This window comes from Littorina saxatilis, linkage group LG14 (genome assembly GCF_037325665.1).
Source record: "Littorina saxatilis isolate snail1 linkage group LG14, US_GU_Lsax_2.0, whole genome shotgun sequence".
Classification (NCBI taxonomy): domain Eukaryota; kingdom Metazoa; phylum Mollusca; class Gastropoda; order Littorinimorpha; family Littorinidae; genus Littorina; species Littorina saxatilis.
This window is the reverse complement of record NC_090258.1, coordinates 1,703,700-1,717,255: the sequence shown is the minus strand read 5'-3', so window position 1 is coordinate 1,717,255 and position 13,556 is coordinate 1,703,700. Positions and strand designations below refer to the sequence as shown.

Here is a 13,556-nt window from a genome sequence, read left to right as displayed (position 1 = left end):
ACGTACAATAGTGTGTGCCTTTACAGTCATTATGAAGAAAAACGTGACGAGTTGGCGGTCCAGGCTATTTGGTCTATGATGTGAATGAGGCTTTTGTTTCTATAAGGAAAATCCTGTTTTTGTCATCTGCACTTGCATTGGTGTTTTTACCGTCAACATGAAAGTTGATACTTGTGGTGTGTTGTACTGTCAAAGCATGAGGAAAAACGGCATATTCGGTTTCATGTAATTGTCTTTTTTAAAGCTTCACTGTTACAATTCGAGTGTTTTAAATGAAACGTGTTCAGGCTTACTTCACGATGATACGTGCGAGGGAATGTGATTTTAGAAAGAACAGGGTTATCCAGTCCTTGTTCTGTGTACGGGGGAGTAACAAACCGGGGGAGTAGCGAGCCGGGGGAGTAACGAGCCGGGGGAGTAACGATACGGGGGAGTAACGAGCTGACCCCGCCTGGCCTGGTTTACGGCCGATTTGAACGGAATGGCTGATGCATATTGCTCAGCTAACCTAAATTAGAGCTACCCTTACCGTAGTTATCCCAAAGAAGTGCTATACACCCCAGGAAGACATCTCAAAGGTGGCTACAAAGAGCAGTCCCGATCGTATGAAGCTCTTGTTCGTGGAGACTTAATCTTTGTAGTGGTCTTTGTGCGGAGTTCTCTCCCTTTACAGTCATTATGAAGAAAAATTGTAATAGTTTTGAATGTTTAAATCTCTTAAGAAGTTCTTTCGGCCGTGAAACATTATTATATTTAGTTTAGAGTTGCATAGCACTAGTATGGGGGCGATAGAAGAGATTTTAACGTAGGGAAAGTAGCTTTGTGTAACAGTCATATTAACCTTTATTTTACATTCATTTTGTATTCGTACCACACGCCGTTCTGTTGCCTGTTAAAAATAGGTCGATATTCTGCACTACTTTGCATAGGCACTCCTGTTCGTACAGCTCAACATTATGCACTCCTTGTTTTCGTATAATACGACCTTCTGCACTCCTACATTAAAAAGCGCATGTAAAGATTGCAGCTATTTACAATATTTCTTATTTCATCTTGTCTTGATGTTAAGCAAACACATTAACAAGTTTCAAAATTACAAAAATGCAAGGTTGAAAAGAAAATATTTGATAGACACATTGTGGTTGTCATCTAAATAAAAGCGGCATTGCGCACTCCTTTTTGACCATTAAATATCTGCGCGAATGTAGATATCGATAGCAACAGATATCCCGTCATACATTTGTGCAATGTACAGCTTTTATTCGTGTGTTTTTTGTAGAAAGGAATACAAATATACTATATTGGCCAGGAGTGCACAGTGCTGTTCGTAAAGCTCTATATTATGCACTCCTTGTATTCGTATAACACGACCTTCTGCACGCCTACACTCAAAAGTGCTAGAAAAATCAGCTATTTACAATATTCCTTACTTAATCTTGTCTTGAGGTCACAGTCAAGTAAATACATTTCAAAGCTCAACAACTACCAAAACACAAGGTTTAAAAACATATTTGACCGCCACGACATTTTGGTTGTCTGTATAAAAATGGCATTGTGCACTCCTTATTAACAATCAAATAGTTCGGAGAATTTAGATGTAAAAGTTTAAAAATCGATACCAACAAATAGCCCGTAATGCCTTTGTGCAATGTATAGTTTGTATTCTTGTTTGATTATGCACGAAAATGCAGCTATTAACAATATTCCGTATATTCATCTTGTATTGAGTCAAGCAAATATATTTCAAAGCTTTAAAATTAAAACAAAACCACAAGATTGAGAAAACTTCGACAGACACATTTTGGTTGTTTTCTGTATAAAAGCGGCGTTGTGCACTCCTTTTTTTATAATAAAATATATCGGCGATCTTAGATGCACAAGTTTTAAATTCGATACACAAAGATAGCCCGGGATGCATTTGTGCAATGCAAAGCTTTTATTCTAGTTTTTTGTAGAAAGGAAGAATACTATATTATATATGACCTTGAGTGCACAGTGTAGGAGTGCATAAGGAAAAGGAGTGCACAATGTCGGCCTATACGAACAAAAGAGTGCACAAGTTCGCCTTTGTACACACACACACACACACACACACACACACACACACACACACACACACACACAACGCACAAACACATACCTCTCCGAATCGCTAAACAGACTCACAAACCAAACATGGACACATTGTCAGTTATTTATTGAAAAATACAAATTATGGAGACAGGAACACAAACTAAATAATTGATGATAACATATCAAAACGATTCTCTCTCTCCCTTCTGTCACACACACACACACACACACACACACACACACACACACACACACACACACACACACACACACACACACACACACACACACACACACACACACACACACACACATTAGATCTAAATGGTAAAGTACAACAGCAAACAACCTTTCAGGGATGACAAATAACTTTCATCAATCTTCATAATAAATAAAGTAACTGAAAGAGGAAAAACACAATTTTCAGAAGAAAACAAATTTGACAAAAGATATTAATTTTAAACACATTGATGCTTTACGAATGATACATTCACAAACTGAGAACCTTGTTATCCCCCCCTCTCCCCGACGCTTCAATCAATCTACCAACCAGTCAGAAAACGAGCCCATCTATTCATCTATCAACCTGTCCATCCATCCACTTATCTATATCAAATTGAACCGATGGAGGGGAAACAATTAATAAACATCGAACAAGAAAAGCATTGCAGGCAAAGAAGAAGTTCCATAACTGTTAATATCCTTGACGGTAACGACAATGGGGATTTATTATTGAAGCTTTCATGTATTTGAGGATGAAAATACAGGAACAGTAAATACAAAAAAATAGACATCACTGATTTAGACCACTGAAATGACGGGCGCGGTGGCCTAGTGGATACAACATCGGCCTCTTAATCGGAAGATCGTGAGTTCAAATTCTGGCCGCGGCAGTCTGGTGGGATAAGGTTGGAGATTTTTCCGATCTCCCAGGTCAACTTATGGGCTGACCTGATCGTTCCTTATCCCCCTTCGTGTGTACACGCAAGCACAAGACCAAGTGCGCACGGAAAAGATCCTGTAACCCAGAGTTCGGTGGGTTATAGAAACAAAAAAATACCCAACATGCTTCCCCCGAAAGCGGCGTATGGCTGCCTGAATGGTGGGGTAAAAACGGTCATACACGTAAAAACCCACTCGTGCAAAAACATGAGGAACGTGGGAGTTTCAGCCCATGAACGAAGAAGAAGAAGAAGAAGAGGCCACTGAAATATGCATGAGCACATCAACACAAATGTGATCGCAATGACATATTATCCTAATCACTTTTCTTCGGAATACAATTTCTCCTTGCTAAACTACAAATGTAACGAAGCAGAGACATGATTACTATAGTACGCTGAATATGAAATACGGAAGACTGTCAGTTGATTCTCATATTTCATCATAAAACATTGCCAACCAAAAATTAACAAACAAACAGACTTCATGCCACAATAAGGGCTTGTACACACACCAAACAAGAATATTTCAAAACATTGATACTAATTTTGCTTAGCACAGCTCTCTCTCTCTCTCTGGGTGTGAGAGAGAGCTGTGCTAAGCAAAATTAGTATCTGGGTGAGAGAGAGAGAGAGAGAGAGAGAGAGAGAGAGAGAGAGAGAGAGAGAGAGAGAAAACTCAGAAAATGTATTGTTTAGGCCAACTGACCCGTAACAACTAGAGAGAGAGAGAGAGAGAGAGAGAGAGAGAGAGAGAGAGAGAGAGAGAGAGAGAGAGAGAGAGAGAGAGAGAGAGAGAGAGAGAGAGAGAGAGAGAGAGAGAGAGAGAGAGAGAGAGAGAGAGAGAGAGAGGCGGGCAAAGGGGGGGGGGGGGGCGGGACATGTTTTTCATTAAGGGTTCAATACCCACCCCTCACCCTTCCCAAACATAAACACACAATTATATACAAACAGAAACAGAAACATACATCGTCTTCTTTACATAATTATATACACCAACGAAATATTTTTAGAATCTACAATCAGAAAAACAAGCTCATATAACGCATTCCTTAACAACACACACACACACACACACACACACACTCTCTCTCTCTCTCTCTCTGCTTATTTACTGTACATTTACTTGTTATGCCTATATGAATTCATTATATTATGTTGTTTATATGCGTGCGGATGTGTTCGTGTGAATGTAAAGGGCACGTTGTAAGATTAGGCCCTTGGCTTAAAATGTTTACCCTTTATGTCAATAAAATGTTCTAAGTCTAAGTCTAAGTCTCTCTCTCTCTCTCTCTCTCTCTCTCTCTCTCTGACTTTCTTTCCAAATCACTCTTCTTTTGAACATCATATTGCTAGACAAGACATCTCATCACGAAGTCTCACTGTCTCTCCAGGTTCCTCTTTGTCAACAAACTGTAATTTTCAAAATAACGTATTAAAAAGAACAAGCAAATCCTCATACGACTCAAATTCGCCATTCGTGATATGAATCAGAAAGAAATTATTTTCTGACACATATTATACGCACACACAAACCATACTCTCCCTACTCTATGTTCTGGTTTCAAAAAACTTTCAAGAACAAAGGAATTGCAAGTTAGTTTACCCTATTTCGACTTTGAAATTGTTTTTCGCGAGTCCACCAGGCTTGGGTGATAATGCCCGGGGGTCGTGAAACTGCCCGTACGTGCCAGGAGTCTCAAGCCTCTGACGTCCAGACACCCACACAAGACTCACTGATTCCTCCGGTGATTTGAAAAAGCATGCATGTTAAGTTTATTGGTATGACATTCGAAGTCGTCAACCTCGCACAGAACAGTTATTTGAGGTCAGAATGAACCTTTGATAACAAAAATAACTCAACACTATTCAACACTGGGAATCCAAAGCATAGTGATCGTTGTCAGGTCAACAACAAGTATGATCACAATCTCGCAAAATCTCCTCCAAAACCACTCCCCACACACACACACACACACGCACGCACGCACGCACGCACGTACGCGCACACACACACACACACATACACACACACACTGACACACGCGCAACCCAGGAATACGACAGACAGGCAGCCAGACAAAGAATCAAACGCTCAGAGAACCGACTTCTTGTCTGCAACATCAACACGCTGCCTTCTCATTCCGTTACCCAAGCTCAGTAAACGCAGCCCAGCAATTCTGTTACCACACTGTGTAACATCTGCAGGCACTCTCCCGTGGACATTCAGTCTCGGTTGTGACGACTACACAATATCACGGTCAGACGCATGACGTCACGTGCCATCTCCTTTCAAACAACATTCGTCCCTGTGAGGTTTTAAACATCATTCCACGTTATCATGATTGAAATACCATCCTCAGTCATCAGGCTTCAGGTTTATAATATCACTTCTTGTCATCAAGTTTCAAACGTCAATCCACGTCACTATCATCCCAACATTGTTCCACGTTATCTCAGGATTGAAACATCATCTTACAGTCCACACCTTCACGTTACAAAACGTCATTCGACATACTCACTAGCCACTCTTTATAACACGTGATCACATTTTAATATTACTCCGTTTCGTGACGCTTAAAACGTCATCCTTTAAATTGTCATCAACTCTCCAAATCGCAGGCGATAACGTTGTGAAAGCCGTATCCGTTTTGTCGTCGGGAAACACAATATAATCATATACATCTTGGCTTCCCGACTCAAACTTCACGCAACGTCGCCAAACATCCAAATCTCAGGAGTTTTCTTCGTGAGCGACGTTGTCTGTTTCCTGAGTTGGAAACGTAACACATACACCATTGGACCTATTCGATAACAAACGTCATCACAACGTCACCAAATCTCCAGCGATTTATTCCTGATGCATGTGACCCATATCTTGAATGGGAACAAATAGCATTCATACTTTCTGGTTTTCTGGGTCATGATGTCATATTCCAGGTGACGCCACACATGTCATACCTTAAGAACTCGTGCGATATCTGCGTGAGTGGTGTCCCTTGTTTCCCGATTGAGAAGCATAACATAAATATATACCGTATCCTCGGTCCAAGTATTATCTGACGTCATTGCGCATCATGGAACCTCCAAATCTCATGCAATTTCTTCGTGTCGTCTGTTTACTTAGTTAGAAACATAACACAAATACCTTTGGACCTCTTGAATAATAAACGTCATTGCAAAGTCCCCAAACCTATAAGAATGTAGGCTTCCTCACCCAAAACATTATCTAACGTCATCACACATCATCAACTCGGGAGAAAAAAACCACACGTCCATTTTACATCATCACCAAACATGAACCAAAATAACATTCATACTTTCTGGCTGTCATAGTCATAACGTCATTCCAGGGGACTCCACACATTATCGTACGTCATCATACCTTCAAGTCTCACTAGTGCTCCCTGCTTCCTGAGTGGGAAACATAACATAACTATATACCTCGATCAAAACACGGCCAACGTCATCTCATATCATTATCTCGATAAAAACGTCAGTTTAACATCATCACACATCACCAAACCATCACGCAATTTCTTCGTGAGGGGTGCTTTCAGTTTCCTGAGTGGGCGGGGCAGAGGGAGGGGCGGAGGGAGGGGCGGAAGGAGGGGCGGAAGGAGAGGGGGAGAGGGTGGCGTCAAAGTGAGGGATCTTGACCACGCCCCTGTTGGGTGACGTCAGAGTGGTCAGCCTGCTCAGTATCTCGGGGTCGTCCAGTGGTCTGCCCCACGGCTCCTGGTAGTGGACACTTGACCCTGACATGTAGCCCCGGTCTGCACACAGCAAGGAAGGAATGACTTGTTATTCTAATGAGATAATAGGACATCGATTGAACAAACCATGACGTCTTTTCTTCGCCCTCCCATCTACAGTGAAATCTCTAACATCTCAATCCGAAGCAAATAAGCTGTTATTTATTTCCTATTCTTCCCTTACACGTGATTTCAGTCTTTTTTGGTCTTTTTATTATATTTAGTCAAGTTTTGACTAAATATTTTAACGTAGAGGGGGGAATCGAGACGAGGGTCGTGGTGTATGTGTGTGTGTATGTGTGTGTGTGTGTGCGTGTGTGTGTGTGTGTGTGTGTGTGTATGTGTGTGTGTGTGTGCGTGCGTGTAGAGCGATTCAGACCAAACTACTGGACCGATCTTTATGAAATTTGACATGAAAGTTCCTGGGTATGATATCCCCATACGTTTTTTTCATTTTTTTGATAAATGTTTTTGATGACGTCATATCCGGCTTTTCGTGAAAGTTGAGGCGGCACTGTCACGCCCTCATTTTTCAACCAAATTGGTTGAAATTTTGGTCAAGTATTGTTCGACAAAGCCCGGACTTCGGTATTGCATTTCAGCATGGTGGCTTAAAAATTGATTAATGACTTTGGTCATTAAAAATCTGAAAATTGTAAAAAAAATATTTCTTATATAAAACGATCCAAATTTACGTTCATCTTATTCTCCATCATTTGCTGATTCCAAAAACATAAATATGTTATATTTGGGTTAAAAACAAGCTCTGAAAATTAAATATATAAAAATTATTATCAAAATTAAATTGTCGAAATCAATTTAAAAACACTTTCATCTTATTCCTTGTCGGTTCCTGATTCCAAAAACATATAGATATGATATGTTTGGATTAAAAACACGCTCAGAAAGTTAAAACGAAGAGAGGTACTGAAAAGCGTGCTATCGTTCTCAGCGCAAGTACTACCCCGCTCTTCTTGTCAATTTCACTGCCTTTGCCGTGCGCGGTGGACTGACGATGCTACGAGTATACGGTCTTGCTGCGTTGCATTGCGTTCAGTTTCATTCTGTGAGTTCGACAGCTACTTGACTAAATGTTGTATTTTCGCCTTACGCGACTTGTTTATTGTTCTCACGACCAGTCACCACTGTTCTTCTGAGAAGACGTCATTAATGCCAGAAAACAAGTCGCGTAAGGCGAAAATACAACATTTAGTCAAGCTGTCGAACTCACAGAATGAAACTGAACGCACTGCAATTTTTCAGCAAGACCGTATACTCGTAGCATCGTCAGTCCACCGCTCGTGGCAAAGGCAGTGAAATTGACAAGAAGAGCGGGGTAGTAGTTGCGCTGAGAAGGATAGCACGCTTTTCTGTACCTCTCTTCGTTTTAACTTTCTGAGCGTGTTTTTAATCCAAACATATCATATTTATATGTTTTTGGAATCAGGAACCGACAAGGAATAAGATGAAAGTGTTTTTAAATTGATTTCGAAAATTTAATTTTGATCATAATTTTTATATTTTTAATTTTCAGAGCTTGTTTTTAATCCAAATATAACATATTTATATGTTTTTGGAATCAGGAAATGATGAAGAATAAGATAAACGTAAATTTGGATCGTTTTATAAAAATTTTTTTTTTTACAATTTTCAGATTTTTAATGACCAAAGTCATTAATTAATTTTTAAGCCACCAAGCTGAAATGCAATACCGAAGTCCGGCCTTCGTCGAAGATTGCTTGGCCAAAATTTCAATCAATTTAATTGAAAAATGAGGGTGTGACAGTGCCGCCTCAACTTTTACAAAAAGCCGGATATGACGTCATCAAAGACATTTATCGAAAAAAAGAAAAAAACATCCGGGGATATCATTCCCAGGAACTCTCATGTAAAATTTCATAAAGATCAGTCCAGTAGTTTAGTCTGAATCGCTCTACACACACACACACGCACAGACAGACAGACACACACACAGACACACACAGACACACACATACACCACGACCCTCGTCTCGATTCCCCCTCTATGCTAAAACATTCAGTCAAAACTTGACTAAATGTAAAAAGCGTCAAGCAAACGGTTTCTAGCCTCGGAAGTGCAAAGACTCAAAGCCAAACAAAAGAACAGAGAACATTCAACACTTCAGACACTGTTCACAAGTGACGTGTAGTGACTGCGACAGGGACTGCCACTGACGCATCGGCCTACACAGCGTTGCAGCGCCAATTAAACAATTATCGCAAATGCGAAGTTCCATTGCCCCACGGGGCCGACGACGACGAGTATCACGCAAACGTGTTGTCACTCCTTACATGCAAGTCTCCCCCGAAAATGCCTAAAAGCCTAGGTCCCACTATCACGAATATTTTGGCGAACCACAACGAGTTACCACGTGACGATTTTCCCACAACGATGTTTGCCACGAATGATTGCAAAAAGATCGGCCGAACAAGAACGGAGTAGTACGATCGAACCACAACGACCTCGACGATTTTCTCCACGATCGAATCCCAAATCGTTGTAGTTCGCCGTCAAAATTCGTCACAGTGGGACCAAGGCTTAATGTCAAGTACAAATTTGGTCTCAGTGACTTCTTCGTATCAGCAGTGGAATAATACTCGTAAGGTCACAGCAAGGCTGTGCATGTATCGGTATCATATATCTTAAAAGACATCATTATTACTGCATTACTGATTTGTGGCTTGTCGTTTAGCTTATTGGATTTTGTGTATTGTTTTTTCAAGGAGTGTATGCGTGTACAAAGGTTACCCGCAGTAGGAAGAATACCCATGGCTGTTACGCAACATGGCGAAAAACGTTTTTAATATATGTATCATGTGCCCATAACCTCGGCGCTATACACCTGCAATAAGCAAAATAATAGATAGAATGCCACTTGGATGTGTAAGTTAATGGGAGAAAGAGAGAGAGAGAGAGAGAGAGAGAGAGAGAGAGAGAGAGAGAGAGAGAGAGAGAGAGAGAGAGAGAGAGAGAGAGAGAGATCCCTTTCTCAACCAAGGGAAGCAATCTATCTCCTCTCGACTGAACGAAATCCACTCCTTGGTGTAGGTTGTCTACCTTGCACAAATTCGCCGTTTGTGTTCCCCAGGATCATCATTTGCGAATTTGGATTCAAAAGGAGCCAAATTAATCTTGTTATAAATGGAAACACTGCCACTCACGTTTTACATTGTTAATTATATGTAACAGGTGGCAGTTCTGGGCATTGCTGGTTGTTGTTTTTACACGTCCGTTCAACCGATATGGCTATGGGGGAACCGATGTTAGTTTGTTTGCATTCTCAATATTATAATACGCCCGCAGTCTCCGTGCTTGAAATTATTTACATTCTGTTGGTATTGCAAGTTGGACATGGCGGATAGAAAATATTGTCGGAGAAGAAGTGATATAGCGTGTGAGGAGGGAATGAGAGGAAGCGAGAGAATTGCTGATTTGTTTTCCTCTCGCTGTCGTCCTAACCTTTTCTTTTGATCGCCTGTAAGTTTTCGCCCCCTCCCCCTCCACCCCCCCCCCCCCCCCCCATTCCACTCCACCCCCCCCCCCCCCCTTTGTGCTGCCTTTTCCCAGACAATGTCCAGCTATGTTGCAGTCGAACATGTCTGGTCTCTAATCTGATTTGTGAAATGGACTAACTTTCATACTTCAGTGAGAGAGTTCCTAGCACAGCATATATTATATACGATGCACCAGAGATGTGTGTGTGTGTGTCAAAATATATCAGTGACTGTACACATTCAATCAATCAATCAATATGAGGCTTATATCGCGCGTATTCCGTGGGTACAGTTCTAAGCGCGGGAATTTTTTTTAATTTGTTTAACTTTTTTTCATGCAATTTATATCGCGCACATATTCAAGGCGCAGGGATTTATTTATGCCGTGTGAGATGGAATTTTTTTTTTGGAACCCCCCTTTCAAGAGCTTCAAAAATCTGAGAAAATTGGGTCTTTGAAAGGAGGGAGTCTTCACATGGGGGTCATTTTACAGAGTTTATAAACAGAAAATCTGAGAAAACAAGGTCTTTGAAAGGAGGGAGTCTTAAATAAGGGGGGGGGGGGGGGGGGTGTCTTAAAAGTGTTTTTTTTACTGTATACGTGTTCCTTTTATTTTGGAAAAAGGCACAAGAGATGCGTGGTTAGAAGGTGATATAACGTTGTGTCGGGTAGCAAGGTAGGGGGAGCGGAGGGGGGAGAGGGAGGGAGTTGGGAGGGGGTTGGCAGAGGGAAGGGGAGGGAGGGAGTTGGGAAGGTTGTAGAGGCTGGCGGAAGGAAGAGCTCACCAGAAAACGTCATGGTGCTGGCGTTGGGCAAAGTGTCGCTGGGTCTCTGGTACTGCATCACCACCCGGTTACTGCCGGGTACGTCAGGCGCCAGCATGTCGGGTGGGGAGGGGCGGGGACACACGTTGCTGTACTGTCGCATGATCCTCCCCGTCCCTGTCCCAGTCCCCTCCATGAAGCCGCGCCCCGCTAGCGTCCCCACCGTGTAGAACGACTTATCTGTCATCCCGCTTCTGACGGACATGACGTCACAGTCACGTGACTTCCGCTTCCGTCTGCGACCTGCAGTCAATGTGGAAGATGTTAGTTGCCATTTGAATCTGTATGTGTATATTACCATCCATATTATACTCTCTCTCTCTCTCTCTCTCTCTCTCTCTCTCTCTCTCTCTCTCTCTCTCTCTCTCTCTCTCTCTCTCTCTCTCTCTCTCTCTCTCGAACAAAATAATCTGTATGTGTATATGATCTCTCTCTAATGTTATAGACCATCTCCTCTCATACTCCTGTTACGAATGTCTCTGGACAATTCTAGCGCAGACAATCTCCATGATGATTGGGGAAATCTCAAGAAAGAGTATTTCTAGTGCCCTGTAGAGGTGATTCATGTCAAATCAAACACTTCTTCCTTTTCTTGATCATCATCCCCATCATCCTCATCAACATCATTATTATATTTTTGTTTTAACATTGTTTACGTTACTTGATATTTTTTTCTGATTTTGTAATATTTTGTCTTATGTTTCCCTGTGTTTGTTTGCTTGCTTACGATTAAGCATTCTCTACTTTGGTTGTAACTGTGTGTTTTATATTATCAAGGACTAACTGTAAGACATGACCTAACGCTACTATTCTTGGGTATTTCAGAGTTTGAGTTTGATGTTTTTTGTTCTTGTCTTGTGATAAGACTGTTTGCTGTGCGTTGTATACCTCTGAAGTAGAAGACGCCGAGTACACAGGTCAGGGTGACCAGCACCACAAGCAGTGTCAGTATCACTATGACAACACTCACAGGGAACAGCGCATCTGCAATCAATAAATAAAATGGCACATCGATTGATCATTCAATCAATCAATCAATCAAGCAAGCAAGCACAACAAAGAGTGTCAGTATCACGACCACCACACTCACAGGGAACAGCGCATCTGCAATACATTGATAAGTAAAACAAACACTCAAGCAATCATTGCATACAAATAGCTAAACCAAGGAATAGGTGAGTTCATTAATATCTATTACTAAACAAATACATAAATAAATTATAAAGTAAACAAACAAACAAACAAACAAACAAATAGATATATACAACGGTTGATCAAGACTCACACCGACGATAGAATCCACGTGTAAAGCTTTTGATAACCCCATAACTTCACTGGCCTCTCTCTATGGGAGAGAGAGAGAGAGAGAGAGAGAGAGAGAGAGAGAGAGAGAGAGAGAGAGAGAGAGAGAGAGAGAGAGAGAGAGAGAGAGAGAGAGAGAGAGAGAGAGAGAGAGAGAGAGAGAGAGAGAGAGAGAGAGAGAGAGAGAGAGAGAGAGAGAGAGAGAGAGAGAGAGAGAGAGAGAGAGAGAGAGAACGAGAGAGAGAGAGAGAACGAGAGAGAGACAAAGAGAGAAAGAGAGAGAGAGAGAGACAGAGACAGAGAGAGACAGAGAGAGAGAGAGAGACAGAGAGAAAGAGACAGAGAGACAGAGAGAATTGAATTGAATTGAATTGAATTTTATTTAACAAGGATTAAGATTTAAGGATACGCCTTTTCTTACAATCTGTCCTTGGGACGCACAGACACACAATGATAAAATTAAAAAAAACATTAAAAAGAGACAGAGACAGGGACAGAGAGAGAGACAGAGAGAGAGAGCGAGAGACAGAGAGCGAGACAGAGACAGAGATAGAAAGAGAGAGAGAGACAGAGAGAGAGAGAGACAGAGAGAGACAGAGAGAGAGAGAGAGAGAGAGAGAGAGAGAGAGAGAGAGAGAGAGAGAGAGAGAGAGAGAGAGAGAGAGAGAGAGAGAGAGAGAGAGAGAGAGAGGGGGAGCGTTGCAATTCTCAGCTTGACGTAACAGTTTAGCAACTTGTCTTAAAACGTAAACCTGCAACGCTGAAAGCCTAGTAGTTAGCAGCTCATAAAGAGAAAGAGAGAGAGAGAGAGGGGGGGGGGGGGGGGGGGGGCAGGCCTTTATACCAATAAGGATTTATAGTATATTGTTTGAATTTGTCCTGCCTTAGGAACAATTCTGTTTTCCAAAATAAAACAAATCATAAAAACAGATATCGAACACCCACTTGAAAGAAAATCAGCGACGACTTGGAATATAACTAACCTTGATTTGATGATATTGAGTGTCCTGTCTTCGGTGTTGGACTCTCTGAAAAAATACACACACAAAATTACAAGTCATCAGAATACGATCCAGTATATGCTTGCTTGGAAGCAATGCTAATGGAGGTGCGGGAGAGACGGAGGGGGACGTGTGGGTGGGTTT

At 41.5% G+C, this 13,556-nt stretch overlaps 1 protein-coding gene across 1 annotated transcript; it reads right to left on the bottom strand.

Moving 5' to 3' along the window:
• Window positions 1-5,122: 5,122 nt before the first annotated feature.
• LOC138946857 (uncharacterized) lies at window positions 5,123-13,439 on the bottom strand (the record flags this gene model as incomplete). The annotated part of the gene is given in 4 exon segments (XM_070318260.1): window positions 5,123-6,790; window positions 11,071-11,352; window positions 11,998-12,093; window positions 13,395-13,439. Coding segments are annotated over 4 exon segments (671 nt in total), but the record flags the coding sequence as incomplete, so codon positions are not given.
• Window positions 13,440-13,556: the final 117 nt, after the last annotated feature.